This window comes from Pseudophryne corroboree (assembly GCF_028390025.1).
Source record: "Pseudophryne corroboree isolate aPseCor3 chromosome 3 unlocalized genomic scaffold, aPseCor3.hap2 SUPER_3_unloc_47, whole genome shotgun sequence".
NCBI lineage: Eukaryota > Metazoa > Chordata > Amphibia > Anura > Myobatrachidae > Pseudophryne > Pseudophryne corroboree.
The window spans coordinates 123,106-145,660 of NW_026967538.1; the positions used below are offsets into that span (position 1 = coordinate 123,106).

Sequence of the window (22,555 nt, forward strand, 5' to 3'; positions counted from 1 at the left end):
TGTGTCAGAATTGGCGGCTTTGTCATGTAAAAGCCCTTATCTGATTTTCCATATGGATAGGGCTGAATTGAGGACTCGTCCCCAATTTCTTCCTAAGGTGGTTTCAGCGTTTCATTTGAACCAACCTATTGTGGTGCCTGCGGCTACTCGGGACTTGGAGGATTCCAAGTTGCTGGATGTAGTCAGGGCCCTGAAAATGTATGTTTCCAGGACGGCTAGAGTCAGGAAAACTGACTCGCTATTTATCCTGTACGCACCCAACAAGCTGGGTGCTCCTGCTTCAAAGCAGACTATTGCTCGCTGGATCTGTAGCACAATTCAGCATGCGCATTCTGCGGCTGGACTGCCGCATCCTAGATCAGTGAAAGCCCATTCCACAAGGAAGGTGGGCTCTTCTTGGGCGGCTGCCCGAGGGGTCTCGGCTTTGCAACTTTGCCGAGCAGCTACTTGGTCGGGGTCAAACACATTTGCAAGATTCTACAAGTTTGACACCCTGGCTGAGGAGGACCTAGAGTTCGCTCATTCGGTGCTGCAGAGTCATCCGCACTCTCCTGCCCGTTTGGGAGCTTTGGTATAATCCCCATGGTCCTTACGGAGTCCCAGCATCCACTTAGGACGTTAGAGAAAATAAGCTGGGCGCCCATCCCAAGTGCGGATTGTCTGCAATACTTGTATATAGTTATTGTTTAACTAAAGGGTTATTGTTGAGAGCCATCTGTTGAGAGGCTCCGTTGTATTTCATACTGTTAACTGGGTATAGTATCACGAGTTGTACGGTGTGATTGGTGTGGCTGGTATGAGTCTTACCCGGGATTCAAAATCCTTTCCTTATTGTGTCAGCTCTTCCGGGCACAGTATCCTAACTGAGGTCTGGAGGAGTGTCATAGAGGGAGGAGCCAGTGCACACAGGTAGTCCTAAAGCTTTCTTTAGTTGTGCCCAGTCTCCTGCGGAGCCGCTATTCCCCATGGTCCTAACGGAGTCCCAGCATCCACTACGGACTATGAGAAATAGATTTACCGGTGAGTAAAATCTTATTATATACTCTGTACTCAGTCACTGTGTGTCTCCTACAGATGGGTTCAGTAACAGAGATACCCCAGAGAGATGTCCCCGTCCTCTGTATTCCCAGGATTGTACAGAGGAGTATCACAGGACCCCACAGGAGGATCAGGTAGGTGGGATTTAGGGTCTCACCAATATACCAAAGTGACTGTCACTATATAATGTGTAGAGGAGCTGTGTGTGTCTTATACACTGATATTATACTGTTTTCTCCAAATGTCATTATAGTGTTGTGTTTTGTTTTTGTTTTTTTTAGGTAGAACGTCTGTCTGATATTAAAACAAATTATATAGAGGGAGAAGAGGAGACGTATGTGACTGATATAAAGGCAGAAGATATAGAGGGAGAAGAAGAGATGTATGTGACTGATATAAAGGCAGAAGATATAGAGGGAGAAGAAGAGACGTATGTGACTGATATAAAGGCAGAAGATATAGAGGGAGAAGAAGAGACGTATGTAACTGATATAAAGGTAGAAGATATAGAGGGAGAAGAAGAGACGTATGTGACTGATATGAAGGCAGAAGATATAGAGGGAGAAGAAGAGACGTATGTGAGGGGGGATCAGCAGTGTAAGGAGGAGGAGATCCCTACAGATATCAGCACAGGTGAGTAATAAACATTTATTACAGAAAAGAGATATATATTCTCCTTGCTCGGTCACTACAACAATCTCTTATCCTACACCCTCCTTTGTCAGTACAAACCAATGAGGAATATTTATTTTCCCAGTGGGGAAGTCAGGAGCCATCACCTCTATTATACTCCTGCTCTCCCCCTCACATCATGTCACTGTGTGTTACCAGCCCAGAGATCTGACCAGTCTCCTCCCCACATGCTCTGGTGTATCTCGTACATCAGGAGCCATCAGTCCCTATTATACTCCTGCTCTCCCCTCACATCATGTCACTTTCTGTTAGCAGCCCAGAGATCTGACCAGTCTCTTCCCCACACTCTCTGGTGTATCTCATACATCAGGAGCCATCAGCCCCTAATATACTCCTGCTCTCCCCTCACAACATGTCACTGTGTGTTACCAACCCAGAGAACTGACCAGTCTCCTCCCCACACTCTCTGGTGTATCTCATACATCAGGAGGCAACAGCCCCTATTATACTCCTGCTCTCCCCTCACATCATGTCACTGTGTGTTACCAGCCCAGAGATCTGACCAGTCTCCTCCCCACACTCTCTGGTGTATATCATACATCGAGAGCCATCAGCCCCTATTATTCTAGGCTGGGGATACTGGGATGGTCTTAGTACTATGGGGTATAGATTGGGTCTATTGGAGCCTGGCACTTTAAGAAATCATTAGTGTGTGCTGGCTCCTCCCCTCTATGCCCCTCCTACCAGACTACATTTAGAAAAACGTGCCCAAGGAGCCGGGTGCATTCTCTGGAGCGACAGAGAGTTTTTTTCAGAATGTATTTTAGTTTTTGTTTTCAGGAAGGACGGGTTGGCACCAGTCTGCCTGCGTCGTGAGACTTAGGGGGGGGACCGGTACCAACCTCTTGAAGGGTTAATGGTCCAGATCCCCGCTGACAGGACATAGCTCCTCAAGGGGGTTGCTTCGCTCACCCACAGCGGTGTGCACTCTTCCCCACAGCATGCCGCCACCCCTAATTGAGTGGTGAGTGCTAAACCGGTTCAGATGGCGGCATTAGGGCAGCGTGCACAGTGCTGCTGTTGTCCCTCTATGCAAGCATGATGACACCCAGACGTGACTGAAATCTTTTAGTCTCGCTCCCACCTGCCTGATCTTCAGGCTGAGAGGTCCACCATCATGCTGAATATTTGGAGGAAGCAGAACCTGGATTCTGTCCCTGGGAACCTGTTGGTGCAGGTTTTTTTGATCTTCCCCGACATCCTGTAAAGAAGGTGGGAGGGGGTTTGGATTTTTCAAATGTTGCGGTCCAAAAGGAATGCATTTTAGGTGTAGGATAAGATTTCCTAGCTGGGGCTGCTGCGGTGGGAAGAAATGTCTTACCCGCAGTCGCCGTGGAAATCCACGAATCCAATGCGTCCCCAAATAGTGCCTGACCTGTGAATGGCAAGTTCTCCACACTTTTCTTTGATACTGCATCCGCAGTCCATTGGCGTAGCCAGAGTCCTCTGCGTGCCGAGACAGCCATGGAAGAAGCAGGCCAATGTCCTTCATGGCCTCCACCATGAAACATGCAGAATCCTGTATGTGACATAAAAACAAGTCAATGTCACTCCTATCCATAGTATCTAAGTCCTCTAGTAAGGTGCCTGACCACTTTACTATGGCTTTAGAAATCCATGCACAAGCAATAGTGGGCCTTAAAGCCATGCCTGTAGCAGTGTATAGTGATTTGAGCGTAGTCTTAATCTTGCGGTCAGCCGGCTCCTTTATGGCGGTTGAACCAGGGACAGGTAAAACCACCTTTTTAGACAGCCTAGATACAGAAGCATCTACTATAGGTGGATTTTCCCACTTCTTCCTATTCTCTTCAGGGAAAGGGAAAGCAATGAGAATTCTTTTAGGGATCTGGAATTTTTTCTCTGGGTTTTCCCAGGATTTCTCATACGTCCTAGAGGATGCTGGGGACTCCGTAAGGACCATGGGGTATAGACGGGATCCGCAGGAGACATGGGCACACTATAAGACTTTGAATGGGTGTGAACTGGCTCCTCCCTTTATGCCTGGCATGACATGTATGCAGTGCACGGACACTGTATACGAACCCCCGCCAGCATGAACCGTTAAAATAACAGTGGGGCTGAAGCGCGCCGAGACGGGGGCGTGGCTTAGCCCTCACAGCACGATACAGCGCCATTCTCTCCAACAGTCCCCGCCAAAAGCTCTGTGTACATAGCAGTGTAAAGGTGTTAGGGTCTCCTGCCCTGTGCTGCCACGTCGTCATGGCAACCGGGAGACAAGTGCTAGCGGAGTAACCTGAGCGCAGCTGATACTCCGGTTCGGGTCTTTTGCTGTGCAGTGGTTATAGGCTCTGTGCACGGCAGGGGATCCGGTGCTGGTTTTTGTGCTCACAGTCTGTGATGTCTGAGTGGGGCGTGGACAGCACCTGCTTTATAAGGCCTCTTCTCAGGGTAAGCAGATGCTGCTGAATCTTTGTTGGTTAGTCAGTTCCTGAAAGTTAACCAGTACTGTGTAGCTTTGTATTTGTTTGTTGCTTACTGCAAATAGGCCTGGGGATTTGGTATTACACTCTGCCAATCCAGACCTAGCAGTAAGACTGGAGTCAGTCGTTTAGCTTGCTGGGGTTCTGTTACTACTCTGTGAACTTAGCAAGTTTGCGGCTGTATTCTAAGACTTGCCTGTCTAATCCTGTCTCACTGTGCTAGGTGTCAGGGGTCCGTTTAGTGGCAGTAAGCTGAACCTGTGCACTGCAAGTGAGAATTAGAATTGTGGAGACTCTCCTTGTGTCTATCATTCCATCTCTGACCAAGGAGTTTACTGCCACACCCGTTGGTAACCCTTTAGGGTTTTGCTGTTGCCCTTAGCAACAGCATTTCGGGTTCTCTACGTATTAAAACACAACATCTTGCTTTTCCCATCTGAGCAGTTCTAATACAAGGGAGATACCCAGTTCCTTAGCCTCTGGGCTTCTCTGTTCACCTTGTGTGTATTTTGTTACCCTATCACCTTCTGTGTACGTTATGTCATATTCCCCAGTCTGTCTGTGAGTCCATTTGTTTTGCATAACAGTTCAAACACCAGTACATTCCTGCAGGCACTGGAGTGCATAACAGTTCTGACACCAGTACTTTCCTGCAGGCGCTGGTGTGCATAACATATTCAGCAGCCTAATACTCCTGTTGAAATTTTGTGGGAATATGGAGCATACCCCTCAAAATACGTTGCAACAGGTGGTCGATCAGGTGCAGGTCCTGACTCGACAATTTAATGATTTGTCCATTAAAATGCACACCTCCCAGGCTGCTGGCGGAGCTACCGCAGCAGCAGCACCTGCTGGGGTTAAGGAGCCGAAAGTAAATCTCCCGGATCGTTTTTCTGGAGATCGCTCGCAGTTCTTTTGTTTCAAGGAGAGCTGCAAGCTATACTTCCGGCTTAGGCCTCAGTCTTCTGGGTCGGAGATTCAGCGGGTGGGCATAGTGATTTCCTTGCTACAAGGAGACCCACAGGTCTGGGCATATGGGTTGCAGCCTGACTGTCCGTCGCTTAAAAGTGTTGATGCTTTTTTTACGGCACTGGGCATGTTGTATGATGACCCTGACAAGACGGCCTCAGCCGAGGCTCAGATTTCGATCCTTAAGCAAGGGCGAAGGCCAGTTGAGGTTTACTGTACGGAGTTTCGGAGGTTGGCCCATGATACCCAGTGGAATGACCCAGCCCTGAGACACCAGTACCGAAGAGGTCTTTCTAACCAGATAAAGGACCAACTGGTACAATATCCCTTGCCTGATAGCTTGGATCAGCTCATGCAGTTATCCATCCGGGTGGATAGACGGCTGAGAGAGCGTAGGCTTGAAAGGGAGACTGAGATTTCCTTCCTTCCCAAGGGAACCTCATACTCTGAGGAATTTTCCGAGGAGCCTATGCAGATTGGGGCTACCCGCCTCTCCTCGCGTGAGAAGACGCGGAGGAGACAGCAGGGGTTGTGTTTGTACTGTGGGAATAAAGGTCATGTGGTAGTATCATGCCCAGAAAAGCCGGAAAACTTCAGGGCCTGAGGGTGATGGGAAATATCCTGTCAGGCCAGAAGTCAGAATTTCCCAAGAAGACTTTTATCATTCCGGTGACCTTGAAGATCCTCGGTCAAACTGTCAAGACTGAGGCCTTTGTGGACAGTGGGGCCGACGGGGTTTTTATGGACCGCCAATTCGCCCTGAAACACTCTGTTCCCTTAGTACCCTTGGCATCGGAAATTGAGATTTGTGGGTTAAACGGGGAACCATTATCCCAAGGTAAAATTACCTCTTGCACTAGCCAGATTTCTTTGTTTATTGGAGCCACACACTCTGAAAAATTGTCCTTTTATGTGACTGTCTGTACTTTTGCCCCATTGGTGTTGGGGTTACCCTGGTTAAGGGCCCACAATCCTCAATTTGACTGGGTCTCTGGGGAGATTCTTAGTTGGGGTACTGATTGTTTCAGGAGTTGCTTGAGCCTTCCAGTCAGGCTCTCGCAGCTAAGTTTGCCAGGATTGCCAGGGTGTTATGCAGATTTTGCGGACGTGTTCTCCAAAAAAGTTGCAGAGGTACTACCTCCCCATCGCCCCTATGACTGTGCCATTGATTTGTTGCCAAATGCTAAGCTTCCCAAGAGCAGGTTGTACTCCCTGTCACGTCCTGAGACTCAGGCTATGGCAGAGTACATTCAGGAGAACTTGGCTAAGGGATTTATCAGACCTTCACAGTCTCCAGTTGGGTCGGGGTTCTTCTTCGTGGGTAAAAAGGACGGTTCGTTGCGACCCTGCATCGACTTCAGGGAATTGAACCGTATCACGATTAAAAACTCATACCCACTGCCTCTCATTTCGGTCTTGTTTGACCAGCTTCGTACTGCCACCATTTTTTCTAAGATTGACCTACGCGGTGCGTACAATCTAATCCGAATAAGAGAGGGGGATGAATGGAAGACTGCCTTTAATACCCACTCAGGGCATTATGAATATTTGGTGATGCCTTTTGGGCTCTGTAATGCCCTGGCAGTCTTCCAGGATTTCATGAATGATGTGCTCAGGGAATATTTGGATAGATTCTTAGTTGTATACTTAGATGACATCCTAATCTTCTCCCATTCCCTGGAGGAACATCGGAAGCATGTACGCTTAGTCCTCCAGAAACTCGGAGACCACCGGCTTGGGGCGAAGTTGGAGAAGTGCGAATTTGAAGTTCAGCAAATCGCATTTCTAGGATATATTATCTCCCCAGAAGGTTTCCAAATGGAGGGTTCCAAGGTACAGGCAGTCCTGGATTGGGTGCAGCCCACTAGTTTGAAGGCGCTTCAGCGTTTCCTGGGCTTTGCGAATTTTTATAGACGATTTATCGCTGGATTTTCGTCTATAGTGGCGCCCTTGGTGGCACTCACTAAGAAAGGGGCGGATGTTGCTCACTGGTCTTGTGAGGCTAAAGCGGCTTTTGCCCGTCTCAAAAGGGCATTTGTGTCGGCCAAGGTGCTGCGACACCCAGATCCAGAGCGTCCTTTTGTGGTGGAGGTGGATGCCTCTGAGATGGGTATTGGGGCAGTGCTTTCTCAGATGGGAGTGTCTGATAATCGCCTTCATCCCTGTGCTTACTTTTCCCGTAAATTTTCGCCTGCCGAGATGAATTATGACGTGGGTAACCGGGAATTGTTGGCTATTAAGGATGCACTCGAGGAGTGGAGACACTGGCTTGAGGGGGCTAAGTTTGTGGTCTCAATTCTCACTGACCATAAGAATCTGGCATATTTAGAGTCAGCAAAGCGTCTCAATGCCAGGCAGGCACGATGGGCTTTGTTTTTTGCTCGCTTTAATTTTTTGATAACATATCGCCCTGGGTCAAAAAACATCAAGGCTGATGCGCTCTCGCGGAGTTTTGCTCCAATCCAGGAGACCACTGAGGAGCCGTTGCCCATTGTTTCCCCATCATGTATTAAAGTGGGCATTACCCAGGACCTCTTATCATTAGTCCTTAGAGCACAGGAGCAGGCTCCTCCAGACCTTCCGGTAGGTCTTTTGTTTGTGCCTCCTAGGTTAAGACAGCGAGTGTTCCTGGAATTCCATGCCAAGAAGTCGGCAGGTCACCCGGGTATTGCCAGAACTCGGGAGTTGCTATCTAGGGCGGTGTGGTGGTCCTCGGTGGCTAAGGATGTGGATCAGTGGGTTCGGGCATGTGACATCTGTGCCCGAAATAAGACTCCTAGAGGGGTTCCTGTTGGCCCATTACATCCACTCTCTATCCCATCTAAGCCATGGACCCACATTTCAATGGATTTTGTGGTGGACTTGCCCAAATCCTCGGGGATGACAGCCATCTGGGTTGTCGTTGACAGGTTTTCGAAGATGGCGCACTTCGTTCCACTGGTTGGGCTGCCATCGGCCAGACGCCTGTCTGAATTATTTATGCTGCATGTTGTGCGTCTCCACGGGTTGCCACTTGATGTGGTCTCTGACCGCGGATCCCAGTTTATGGCCAAATTCTGGAGGGCATTTTGTTTTGATCTCCAGATTTCTGTCAGCTTGTCGTCAGGCTACCATCCGCAGTCTAATGGGCAGACTGAAAGGGTGAACCAGTCCTTGGAGCAGTTCCTCAGGTGTTATGTCTCCAAGTGTCAGACTGACTGGGTTGCTCATCTGTCCATGGCGGAGTTTGCCTATAACAACGCGGCTCACTCTGCTACAGGGATCTCTCCCTTCCTTTGTGTGTATGGGCATCATCCTAAGGCCAATTCTTTTGACCCCCTGGACTCCACGCCTGGTGGTTCCTCTGTGGTTTCGGTCCTTAGAGGTATTTGGCGGAAAGTGAAGAAAGCCCTTGTGTCTGTGTCATTAGTGACCAAAAGGGTTTTTGATAAGCGGAAAAGACCCTGCAGCTTCAAATTAGGAGACTTCGTCTGGTTGTCTACTAAGAATTTGAAGTTGAGACAGCCATCTCATAAGTTAGGCCCCTGGTTCATCGGCCCTTATAAGATCACCAGGGTTATCAATCCGGTGGCATTTCAGTTAGATCTGCCCCGTTCTTTGGGTATCAATAAAACATTTCATTGTTCCCTTTTAAAACGGGCGATTAGTAATCCTTCTTCCAGTGGAAGACATTCCCCTCTTCTGATACGTGGCCAGAGGGAGTTTGTTGTTGAAAGGATTCTTGACTCCAAGGTGGTTCGGGGTCGGCTGTCATTTTTGGTGCACTGGAAGGGGTATGGCCCGGAGGAGCGGTCGTGGGTGCGCAGTTGTGATCTTCATGCCCCCAGACTGATACACTCTTTCTTCTCGCAGTTCCCCGATAAACCCGGTGGTAGGGGTTCTTTGACCCCTCGTCAGAGGGGGGGTACTGTTAGGGTCTCCTGCCCTGTGCTGCCACGTCGTCATGGCAACCGGGAGACAAGTGCTAGCGGAGTAACCTGAGCGCAGCTGATACTCCGGTTCGGGTCTTTTGCTGTGCAGTGGTTATAGGCTCTGTGCACGGCAGGGGATCCGGTGCTGGTTTTTGTGCTCACAGTCTGTGAGGTCTGAGTGGGGCGTGGACAGCACCTGCTTTATAAGGCCTCTTCTCAGGGTAAGCAGATGCTGCTGAATCTTTGTTGGTTAGTCAGTTCCTGAAAGTTAACCAGTACTGTGTAGCTTTGTATTTGTTTGTTGCTTACTGCAAATAGGCCTGGGGATTTGGTATTACACTCTGCCAATCCAGACCTAGCAGTAAGACTGGAGTCAGTCGTTTAGCTTGCTGGGGTTCTGTTACTACTCTGTGAACTTAGCAAGTTTGCGGCTGTATTCTCAGACTTGCCTGTCTAATCCTGTCTCACTGTGCTAGGTGTCAGGGGTCAGTTTAGTGGCAGTAAGCTGAACCTGTCCACTGCAAGTGAGAATTAGGATTGTGGAGACTCTCCTTGTGTCTATCATTCCATCTCTGACCAAGGAGTTTACTGCCACACCCGTTGGTAACCCTTTATGGTTTTGCTGTTGCCCTTAGCAACAGCATTTCGGGTTCTCTACGTATTAAAACACAACATCTTGCTTTTCCCATCTGAGCAGTTCTAATACAAGGGAGATACCCAGTTCCTTAGCCTCTGGGCTTCTCTGTTCACCTTGTGTGTATTTTGTTACCCTATCACCTTCTGTGTACGTTATGTCATATTCCCCAGTCTGTCTGTGAGTCCATTTGTTTTGCATAACAGTTCAAACACCAGTACATTCCTGCAGGCACTGGAGTGCATTACAGTTCTGACACCAGTACTTTCCTGCAGGCACTGTTGTGCATAACAAAAGGAAGTGGGGCACAGTGATTAGTGCAATATAGAAGTATAGCACTATGTTAGATCATGGCCGTGTAGTCAGTGTGTTGTGTATAAGTGTCGCAAACAGTTATGGGAATATCTCTGTCGGCATTGCCGACTCCTGTGGTACTTGATTGAGTAAATGAAGTGTCAGCAGGTCGGTAGTGGTATTCTTTCAAAGAGTAAACACGCTATGGGAGACACAGTAGTATGTGGGTGACCCTGTCGGCACCAACTGTCAATACTGGGTGTAAATTAACATGCTGTAACTGCCTTATACCTGTATATATATTTCTATGTATATGTATGGTACGGTTTCATGGGCCTGTAGCTCGAGCACAGACATGGTAGTATTTGTGGGGGTGTGATATTAAAATTATATATGTATATTTCCCTTGGACCCCTTGGGGTCGCAAGAATGTTATTTTGCCTGGTACTACTCCCTGCTGTCGACGATTACTATGTTTTATGTCGACCATAAGGTTTCCTGGTTAGATCCACAACTGGGGCATTCAGTACATGGACATACACATTCAGAACACATTAATGTCACTAGGGACCCGATGGTTGCGGGCAATCCGCTTATATGTATGGTGTATATATATATATATATATATATATATATATATATATATATATATATATATATGTAGGATATGTGTATTACAATATGTATATTCATATTATGATTTATAATGAATGCTGAAGTAAAAGTATTCCTTCTCATGTGCTGGTCGCTCTGTTGATAAAGCTCTAGGTCGGCCGTGACGTGTTGGTCTCAGATCCTCACAAGGTTTATTCTTTTCCTGCCACGGATAGAATACTGTAAAAGTCAACTCCTGGTCTGCACGGGGCCCTGTCACAAAGGATCGTACACAGGAAGCTAAGTGATATTTTATTGTATGCTTTGGAGTTATTTGCATTTCGATAGAATTACCCTATAGAGAGAGGGGGTGTGTCTTATGTTGGTTCCTCTCTATAACATGGCGGCAGGCTGCCGTGCGACTGCAGGAGGTGTGGCCGGGGGAATGCTGAGGCTGACTCCGAGAGATACTGGAGTGTTTCCCTGGGACGGTGTACCGCTGTTAGGGGAGGCCTCAGTCAATCTCGGCAGATACCACTGGTAAGTCTAACTTCGTGAATTAGATTCCCTCCCAACGGTTGGTGACGCATTCTGCTGTGGGATGCAGTCATTTTAACCGGTTCGATACCGTTCTTTTTTCCCTTTCGGTGCAGATTGTGGAAGGTGAAAAGTAAGAGTTCTGCAGCCTTGTTAGGTTCGCAGAAGTGGATGTTGTTTTCTGTTTCTACCACATCCACCGCATGTCGCTGGGTCTATCTGGCTGGAGCCCACTCTGGTGGGAACTCGTCCAATACTCTTCAGTCAGTCCGGGAATGGACTTGGACCTGTGAGTTAATAATGGAATCCAAAGGGGGACATCCTGGAGTTTACAGATGATTCCCCTCACTGATTTTTAAAGTAGATCTTACCGATTCCCCTCTGAAAGGGGAGGTAGTACGCGACGCCATACCAGAGTTGCGTCAGGTTCAGGGCATTGTCCTGCTGTCCCTGTTAAAAAAAAAGAAAGAAAACTAAGATTTTCTACTTACGAAGTTGAACTACAGGATGGAATCTCTCAGGCCAGGGAGCTCCAGCACGTAAAGGTAGAAAGGGGTTTAGATTAATTTTTCTCCGCATTCAGCTTACCTGGGTTGATGTCCAGGATTGTCTTTGCCATTTCACCGGAGTGATGGCAGTATGATGGGTTTCTTTCAGTAGTAGGAGCCATTGTTATTCTGTACTCAGACGCTCTCCGGATTAAGGCGAGGTCAGGACACAAGTGGTGCAAATCGTTGTTTCTCTCTGAGTGTTCTTCAACACAGGGGAAGGCTGTTGTTCCCAATGACGTAGACGTCGGAGGTGGGTATCAGGGTAGATACTGAACGGTTGTAGTTCTCTGTGTTTTCCTGTGGAAAGAGGTCTGAGGATCCGGAGTCGGATCAGATTTGCAGTGACAAACCATCAATATGTTCCGTTGATGAAGAAGATGGGTGCGGCCTAAGAGGCCTTTTCGGTGAGCAGGTCAAATGCCAGAGTGGTTTTTACGGGGCCAGTTGGAAATGTGGTCCGGATCTCACCTGCACAGGCGCCGGAATATAATCCTAATGGCCAAGATATCGCTCCTGTGGTGTCTGCTCAGTTCTCACCTCCTAGAGGGAGGAAGGTTCAGAATCCAGGATGAGATCCTGGTGTCCATGCATGCAGATCTCCGAGACTGGGGAGCAGCCCTTGCAAGGGAAGTATTTCCAGAGGAAAAGGTCAAGCTGGGAAGTTTGTCTGCAATAAGCTTTCTTGAATTAAGAACTACTTTCAATGAACATATGCTTAGTTATCTGCACGTGTTAATTCTGTCGGACGACTTGACAGCAGTGGTGTAAGTAAGCCGCTAGGGCGGAACAAGGAGCAAAGAGGCCCATTCCACTAGGAAGGTGGGCTCTTCTTGGGCGGCTACCCGAGGCATCTCGGCATTACAGTTGTGCCGAGCAGCTACTTGGTCGGGTTCATACACTTTTGCAAAATTCTACAAGTTTGATACCCTGGCTGATGAGGACATCGCGTTTGCTCAATCGGTGCTGCAGAGTCATCCGCACTCTCCCGCCCGTTTGGGAGCTTTGGTATAAACCCCATGATCCTTAAGGAGTCCCCAACATCCTTTAGGACGTAAGAGAAAATAAGATTTTAAACCTACCGGTAAATCTTTTTCTCCTAGTATGTAGAGGATGCTGGGCGCCGGTCCCAGTGCGGACTGGATCTGCAAGACTTGTATATAGTTATTGCTTACATAAGGGTTATGTTACAGTTGGAATCGGTCTTTGACTGATACTGTTTTGTTCATACTGGTAACTGGTTGCGTATATTCCAGGTTATACGGTGTGATTGGTGTGGGCTGGTATGAATCTTGCCCTTAGATTAACAAAATCCTTTCCTCATATTGTCCATCTCCCCTGGGCAGTTTCTCTAACTGAGGTCTGGAGGAGGGGCATAGAGGGAGGAGCCAGTGCACACCCATACTAAAACTTCTTTAGAGTGCCCATATCTCCTGCGGAGCCCGTCTATACCCCATGGTCCTTACAGAGTCCCCAGCATCCTCTACGGACTAGGAGAAAAAGATTTACCGGTAGGTTTAAAATCTTATTTTTATATACTAACAGGGGTGACAGGTGTGGTACATCCCTGCAAAGGCAGATCCAATCTCTCATCAGACTCTGCTGTCTTCCCTGCACTCTCACTCAGATGTTCGCTGCTGCCAGTAGCACACATATGAGAAGCAGAAGTATGGTGGCAGCTGTATAGATCCTGATATGTAATTCTCTGTATCATACTTACCGTACTCACATCATCCTTATTACTATTAATAGAATAGAGGTAATACACTGATGATGGGGGTGTAACAGTGGATTATATCCTAGCAGATGATGATGATTACAGTGTATTATATGGTGTATTGCATGTAAAGTACCTTGTTCCACACCTACTCTGCTGTAGCAATATACCTTATATAAGGGTAACACATGTACAGGCTTACCAGCGTATGAGCACACACATAAAGGAATGCTACCTTACCAATGCTTCCAGGAGTAACGTTAGGAGACATTTCTCTGATCCATCAGCTCATATGACTGATGTTATTGTTCATCTAGAATCTCCAATTCATACGATATGTTCCCCATCCATTGTTTTACATTGGTGCTGACATAGGACTTGGCGAGTGACTACATCTCCATTTATACTTCATGGTTAGTTACCAGTACAAGAGAGAGATATATCTAAGTCTTATTATAATATTACATTTGTTATTGTGAGTGTTCTCAGGAGGGTGGACACAATGATAGTCTGAGACACAATATTATAAAGCCTTCATTAAAAATTATATTTTATTATACACACATTTACAATTAAGTGTCCCAGAGAGTCGTCTTCTCCCATTGTTTACAAGATTAATATTGTTACAGAAAATGTCACATTTCCATAATGTATTTTATTTCCAGCAGATGGACACACAAGCAGGAATATCTCAGAAGGACATCTAATGTTATCCCCGGATTGTGACATAAAAGATAATGACAGTAGACAGGATTCTCCAGGAGCTAACCCCATTACCCCAATTATACATCCAGCTCTTTCAGCTGGTACCTCTGATCCTGGGAAATGTTCTCCTGATCACTCTGATATTGGTGCATCTGTTACAGCTCGGAGAGTAGATACAGTGTTTCCGTGTTCTATAGATGCCAAATGTTTTACACAGAACACAAAGCTTATTACCCATCAGCCAGCTAATGCAGGGGAGAGGCCATTTCCATGTTCTGAGTGTGGGAAATGTTTTACATACAAATCAGCTCTTGTTATACATCAGAGAAGACACACAGGTGAGAAGCCATTTCCATGTTCTGACTGTGGAAAATGTTTTGCATACAAATCAGATCTTGTTAAACATCAGAGAAGTCACACAGGTGAGAAGCCTTTTTCTTGCTCTGAGTGTGGGAAATGTTTTACACGGAAATCACAACTTGTTATACATCACAGAAGTCGCACAGGTGAGAACCCATTTCCATGTTCTGAGTGTGGGAAATGTTTTGCACAAAAATCAGATCTTGTTAAACATCAGAGAATTCACACAGGTGAGAAGCCTTTTTCTTGCTCTGAGTGTGGGAAATGTTTTACACGGAAATCACAACTTGTTATACATCAGAGAAGTCACACAGGTGAGAACCCATTTCCATGTTCTGAGTGTGGGAAATGTTTTGCACAAAAATCAGATCTTGTTAAACATCAGAAAATTCACACAGGTGAGAGGCCATTTTCTTGCTCTGAGTGTGGGAAATGTTTTACACGGAAATCACAACTTGTTACACATCAGAGAAGTCACACAGGTGAGAAGCCTTTTTCTTGCTCTGAGTGTGGGAAATGTTTTACACGGAAATCACAACTTGTTACACATCAGAGAAGTCACACAGGTGAGAAGCCATTTTAATCTTCTGGAGTATACTTATTGCCATGCGTTGTTCTTCAAGGTTCTTATCCTATCTCCTATGCTTTTTGCAATAATACATGCTACCGCAGGGTGAAATAATCAGATGTCATGCCCTCCTCTACCACTGCTATGCAGATCTGTCTTTTGCTCTGGGTACTGAGAACCCAGTACCAATCCTAAATGTCTAGCTGATCTCCAAGTGTGGGTGATGCCAGTTGGCTGTGACTCAGTCCTGGTGAAACAGGTCCTTATGATAGAAGCTCACCAACAAAGGGCAGGGCTCCAGCTCAACTTTGCGAACCAACCAGGCTTGCGCTTGGGGGTTCAGAGTTACAAAATGCTGATATGGGAGTCATTCCGATTTCGTTTGTTGACGATTTTCGCTATGCTGCGATTAGTTGCAAATTGCGCATGTGGAAGGCACGCAGGGCGCATGCGCTTAGTTATTTAACACAGAACTTAGCAGTTTTGCTGTGGCTTCTGCGGCGCTTTTCAGTCGCACTGGTGTTCGGTAAATGATTGACAGGAAAGGGGTGTTTCTGGGCGCAAGTCTGCGTTTTTCCGGCGCTTGCAAAAAAAACCCAGACGTTTCAGGGAAAAACACGGGCCGAACGCAGGGCGTGTTTGTGACGTCAAACCAGGAACTAAACAGACTGAGCTGATCGCAATTCGTGAGTAGGTCCGGAGCTACTCAGAAACTGCAAAGAATTATTTAGTAGCAATTCTGCTACTCTTTTGTTTGCAATTCTGCTAAGCTAAGATACACTCCCAGAGGGCGGCGGCCTAGCGTGTGCAATGCTGCTAAAAGCAGCTAGCGAGCAAACAACTCGGAATGAGGGCCCATGTGCGGAATCTTGGTGTCCTGGGTGGTGGAGTGACACTTAGACATCAGGTATCAGCTACAATCAGTTCCTCATGTGTGGACCATAGCCAAACTCCAGCACTTATTTCCCTCAGAAGATCTACCTAGTCATACATGTACTTGTATTATCCCACTTTGGGGGTCATTCCGACCTGATCGCTCACTGCAGTTTGTCGCAGCGATCAGGTCGGAACTGCGCCGGCGCATGCCAGTCATCGTTGCCTAGCGATCGCCTCTGAGACAGAGGGAGGGGGCTGGACGGTGGCCAACGCAGGCGTGGCTGGACCGTTGGGGGTGCGGGCCATCATGGCGGCAGTGAAGAACAACTCCCGGCCAGCCGCAGGAGCTGCACTGTTTGGGAGTTACTCCAGAAATATAAAAGCATCGCCGCTGTGTGATGCTTTTGTATTTGGTGGGGGAGGCACTGACCTGCAGGGCGGACTAGCCCTGTGCTGGGTGTTTCCCCCGCATGTCAGGGAAGATGATTGTAGCTACGATCAACTCAGATAGCTCGTAGCTACGATCAACTCAGAATGACCCCCATAGAGTACTGCAATGTCCTCTACCTGGGTCTCCCAGCAGAAGAATTGCACCACTTGTAGCGTGTACAGAATGCAGCAGCCAGTCTGTTACCTAACCAGCCCGTTCCTGCCACATAACACCCATTCTCTACTCCCTCCACCGGCTGCCTGTAAGATGGTGACTCTGGGCCTAATTCAGGTTGGATCGCAGTGTGTGATAGAACTGGAATTATTCAAAAAAGTTGTGGGCGCATCCACTGCGCCCATCCTGTGCATGCTCCCACCTTTTCCACTCCCACAGGCAGTTACGGGTGTGGGTGGGCAATGCTCCATTTCCAGGGAGGAGGCAGTGTGGCGCGAATGGAGGGCAGAGGCGGACAAATGGGCATGATCACGGTGGCTGTGACATCATGTGCAGCTGCCATGATTGAGAAGAATGCGGTGGGCCTCCTGCAGGTGTAGCTAAGCTGCAGCAGCAGGAGGCTTCACTAACTTCTACGATGAAGCAGAAATTGTGAGGCAATCGCATTTTCTGCTTCATCAAGGAGGAGGCGGTGGTCAGCATGCTGGGTGGCTTTGCGCTGCGATGGGCGGCCCCTAGCATGCTAGGAAAAGGATTGCTAATTCTGCTAATTAGCAGCATCTGCAATCCTTACTGAATTAGGCCCTCTATGAAATAATCTTACTGACTCTCCCAGCCTTGCATGACCATGGTACCAGAAGCAGCTTCTGCCTCCGTACTGCCCGGGTTACTTCCATCTGTTGATGAAGGACTTAGCAGTACCATAAATTCCCAAGCAGTGCTTAGATGTCGGGGAGACCGGGTGGGTGGCAGTAGTGCAGTAGCGGGGGCTGCTGGAGGCAGTGTCTAAATGGGTATTATTGTCCCCAAGCAGCGCTGAGGAGGGAGACAAGGTGGGTGGCAGTAGTGAGAGCTGCTGGAGGCAGTGTCTATGTGGGTAAACATCCACAAGCAGGGCTGAGGTGTCAGAGCAGGGAGACAGGGCAGGGGGCAGTAGTGGGAGCTGCTGGAGGAAGTGTATATAGGTAAATGTTCCTAAGAAGGGCTGAGGTGTCAGAGTGGGGAGACAGGGCAGGTGGCAGTAATAGGGGGAGACAGGTCGGGTGGCAGTAGTGTGGGGAGACAGGGCGGTGGCAGTAGTGGTGGGGAAACAGGTTGGTGGCAGTAGTAGGGGGAGACAGGGCAGGTGGCAGTAGTGGGGGGAGACGGTGGTGTCAGTACTGGGAGGAGACAGGGCGAGTGGCAGTAGTGGGGGGAGACAGGGCAGATGGCGCAGTGCAGTACCAGGGGCTGCTGGAGGCAGTAAAGAGGTGTATGGGTCTCGCACAGAACCAGTTGATAATTAGACTTAATGATTATGCTTCCTTATTTCTAATTAATCCCTTGTATGTGTTACTGTTATTTGCTGTGTCAGCCTTTATGTGTGTTCTGTGTAATAATCCTGAAAGTAGTGCTGCTACCGATCTCATATCATTTGTAGTAGCTTGGAAAAGATGAGATATGAGGTGCACTCTGGAAGCTTATAGGGGGTTAATCAGAGATGATCTCAGATATGACATCACGCAGCCCCCCTGGAAAATGGTCCTGGCCCTCCCGTGTTTACCCCTCAGGGATGCGGCTGCAATGTGTGTGTCTGTGTGGCCGCTGCGCATGTGCATTTTGCCACCACCAGTAAACGGCTGTGGGCCGCTATTGCGGCTGGGTCTGAATGACCCCCATAGCCTGTTGTGCAGAGTAAAGTATTTTTTAAGTTTAAGATATAGGCAAAAATCTGTGTATTAAAGATATGAAATAAAGTCATTTAAAATCAAAAGATTTCCGGTGCAATTTTGGCTATGTCCGATGCCGACAGCGCATTTGAATAGTGGGATGATATTACGGGGGGTCTCTGTGTAATTAAATAGTTTTATCATTTGTTGGTTTTAAATAAATGTCTACTCAAATGTTCTGGGTTTTTTTTTTACTTGTAGGTGAATTAGGGTTGTATTTAAAAAAATAAAAATAAACTTACCTGCCCCTTGCCTTGAAATGTACATGTATGAAGGTATGGGAGATACTGCTGCGGTCCCTTCTACTTACATTTGGGGGGGTCCGGTTTTTGGGGGGAATTAGCAGCAAATAGTTAATGATACATTGGCTCCATAACGTCTCGCTGACCCTCTGATTTTTACAAAAATATGTTACACAAAATGACATTTGCATTAACAACCATTTGTCACAACTGAGGGCTGAGGCTGACCTGGGGAAGCCTCAGATGTAGGGGCTGACGTGTAAGTGAACCGGGGAGGTAGTATCGGGTTCTTTGACATACAGGAGTACTATTACCCGTTGCCCGAAGGCGTGACCACGACAATGAAGTTGTAAAAGATAAAGTCAGTTTTATTGAATACAGCTTAAAGACACCTTTGATGTGCAAAACATCACAGGAGATGTGCAATGGTAAGTTACAGGCCAGTTCCCAGAAGTGCAGGGTAGTTAGTGCTGTGGCTTGCAGAACATATATTACAGAGTCCTTGCTAGAACTGGAGATAGAGAGATGGGGTTGTATCTGCACGCTCGCTATTTATTAGTGCATAATTTGGAACCCAGTGTTCCAAGAGTAACCCCTATTCAATATAGATATATGCTATTAATGTCGGGGGTGCTACCAACTACAGCTGAGGTGAATAGACAAGGAAGAAGGAGAAAAAAGGCTGTATTGTTGATGCACAGGAATGAGAGTGACCTAATTGTCACTATATTTTCAAAAATTATTATTATCTAAAATTTAACTTTTATTACAATCAATTTAAAATAGTGTGACAATAACAAACACACAAACTACGAGCATAGACGAAACATAGAGGTTAAAATTAAGACATGTACAACATATACCGCAAGTGCAATTGAGATGATAGATGTGATTAAAGATTAAAAAATGTGTCCGCGTGTTGATTCTTATGTCCTACCATATAACATTGCTCTCAATTTTACACCAGTCTGATAATGGTTGTGTATAAACAATCACTATGTTTTTAAATGATCATTAATAGAAGCATTGATGTGTCAAAGCTGTTTTATTCTTATTTAAATATTAATAGCTGACACTATCATTCAGACAGCAAGTGAAATATAATATCTGACTATCTGTGCTGTCTGTCTATTGTTCTGTATACAGAAAGGAGGAAGAGAGAGAAACTATAAATCACTGTATGTATATCAGTTATTTGAATACATCCTTCTTAAGCTTTCCAAGGAATGTTCGTAGATACGAGAAATTGAAATCTTCTGCCTGAGAATCGGTGCATTCTTTACATTAGACAGTGTTGGTGTGCTGATAGCAAAAATAAATTATGCCAGTACGATATAATCTATTGGTGTATCCTAGGGATTATAATTAGAATAAACCCATTGTGGCTTTAGTAAAGCATATAGTCATTATGTGAGGCGAAAAGATGGGAGGGTCAATAGCATCCTCCTTCCTGCATATCGCTACTATGATTAAATAATTATTTGTTCACTTAGTTTGGTTCTATCAAATATAATTAAAGGGGAAGCGTCTCATTATAGCTGTTAATTATGTCCCTTTATAATTAGGGATGGCCATGCAGATATAAATAACAATGTATGCTTTACCCACTTGTTTATTGAAGAAATACCAAGAACACTGAATTATATGGATTAGCTGTTTTCAAATAGCACAGATTCAGGTTAACATTGATACAATTATTATGTTTTACAGTTGTTCAATTTGTATCATAAATGTTTCCTCCTGGCTTACCAGGTGACCACTGTGATTAAATGTGATACATTGTAGCATCCCCATATGTTTACTATTCACAGCACTGTTTGTCAGTGTCTATTCCCTGGTATAAATATGTGGCATGAATCTGCTTGAATTAAGCTAGTTATTATCCTTTTAATGGGTTATATCAGCATATGCTGATTACTATCAGAAAACACCAAGAGGAGTACAAATCTATCTCATTTAGTATTCTCTCTGTCTATTGTGTGCAAGTACTAATGCAGTACGTATCTACTAAATTCAGACAGTGGGAGTCCTTTCATTAAATTGTATCAGAACATGTTTAAAGTAATCTTGCACTGATTGCATTATTCCTGAGCAGTAGAAAGAACATGAATCTCTATCATTGATTGTTCAATCAGTCTACTTATACAATAATACAGGTGCTAACAGATAGTGGTTTAACAACTAAGGGGCCCTACTCACTGGCCGACCCGCCGCCGAGCTGCCCGGCGGCGGATACGGCCAACGAGCGACCCGGCGGCGGGGGGGCAGTGACGGGGGGAGTGAAGTTTCTTCACTCCCCCTGTCACCCGGCTGCATTGAAGTGCAGGCTAATATGGACGAGATCGTCCATATTGGCCTGCATGCACAGCCGACGGGAGACCAGCGATGAACGAGCGCGGGGACGCACATCGTTCATCGCTGGAGTCTCCACACTGAAAGATATGAACGAGTTCTCGTTCATTTATGAACGAAATCGTTCATATCTTTCAGTATATCGGCCAGTGTGTAGGGCCTATAAGTCAGAGCTGGTTATACATTTAAATTATTTTGTGAGCGAGGACATGGAACGTACATGCGGACGGACACACGCTGCCCACACGCGTGTTCCGCCGTTACTCTGACAGCTTCGACTTAGTTGTTAAACCACTATCTGTTAGCACCTGTATTATTGTATAAGTAGACTGATTGAACAATCAATGATAGAGATTCATGTTCTTTCTACTGCTCAGGAATAATGCAATCAGTGCAAGATTACTTTAAACATGTTCTGATACAATTTAATGAAAGGACTCCCACTGTCTGAATTTAGTAGATACGTACTGCATTAGTACTTGCACACAATAGACAGAGAGAATACTAAATGAGATAGATTTGTACTCCTCTTGGTGCTTTCTGATAGTAATCAGCATATGCTGATATAACCCATTAAAAGGATAATAACTACCTTAATTCAAGCAGATTCATGCCACATATTTATACCAGGGAATAGACACTGACAAACAGTGCTGTGAATAGTAAACATATGGGGATGCTACAATGTATCACATTTAATCACAGTGGTCACCTGGTAAGCCAGGAGGACACATTTATGATACAAATTGAACAACTGTAAAACATAATAATTGTATCAATGTTAACCTGAATCTGTGCTATTTGAAAACAGCTAATCCATATAATTCAGTGTTCTTGGTATTTCTTCAATAAACAAGTGGGTAAAGCATACATTGTTATTTATATCTGCATGGCCATCCCTAATTATAAAGGGACATAATTAACAGCTATAATGAGACGCTTCCCCTTAGTAGGATAATTATATTTGATAGAACCAAACTAAGTGAACAAATAATTATTTAATCATAGTAGCGATATGCAGGAAGGAGGATGCTATTGACCCTCCCATCTTTTCGCCTCACATAATGACTATATGCTTTACTAAAGCCACAATGGGTTTATTCTAATTATAATCCCTAGGATACACCAATAGATTATATCGTACTGGCATAATTTATTTTTGCCATCAGCACACCAACACTGTCTAATGTAAAGAATGCACCGATTCTCAGGCAGAAGATTTCAATTTCTCGTATCTACGAACATTCCTTGGAAAGCTTAAGAAGGATGTATTCAAATAACTGATATACATACAGTGATTTATAGTTTCTCTCTCTTCCTCCTTTCTGTATACAGAACAATAGACAGACAGCACAGATAGTCAGATATTATATTTCACTTGCTGTCTGAATGATAGTGTCAGCTGTTAATATTTAAATAAGAATAAAACAGCTTTGACACTACATCAATGCTTCTATTAATGATCATTTAAAAACATAGTGATTGTTTATACACAACCATTATCAGACTGGTGTAAAATTGAGAGCAATGTTATATGGTAGGACATAAGAATCAACACGCGGACACATTTTTAAATCTTTAATCACATCTATCATCTCAATTGCACTTGCGGTATATGTTGTACATGTCTTAATTTTAACCTCTATGTTTCGTCTATGCTCGTAGTTTGTGTGTTTGTTATTGTCACACTATTTTAAATTGATTGTAATAAAAGTTAAATTTTAGATAATAATAATTTTTGAAAATATAGTGACAATTAGGTC

General features: G+C 45.7%; 1 protein-coding gene and 1 pseudogene across 1 annotated transcript in view; one reads left to right on the top strand and one right to left on the bottom strand.

The window, feature by feature from the left end:
- Window positions 1–15,134, top strand: part of LOC134984285 (gastrula zinc finger protein XlCGF71.1-like) — a 61,734-nt gene extending 46,600 nt beyond the window's left edge. Inside the window, exon 2 of the mRNA XM_063949907.1 lies at window positions 14,494–15,134. Within this exon, the coding sequence (XP_063805977.1) occupies window positions 14,494–15,024 (531 nt within the window). The 3' untranslated portion in view covers window positions 15,025–15,134. The remainder of the gene's footprint in view (window positions 1–14,493) is intronic.
- Window positions 1–22,555, bottom strand: part of LOC134984282 (gastrula zinc finger protein XlCGF26.1-like) — a 265,738-nt pseudogene that overhangs the window by 89,147 nt on the left and 154,036 nt on the right.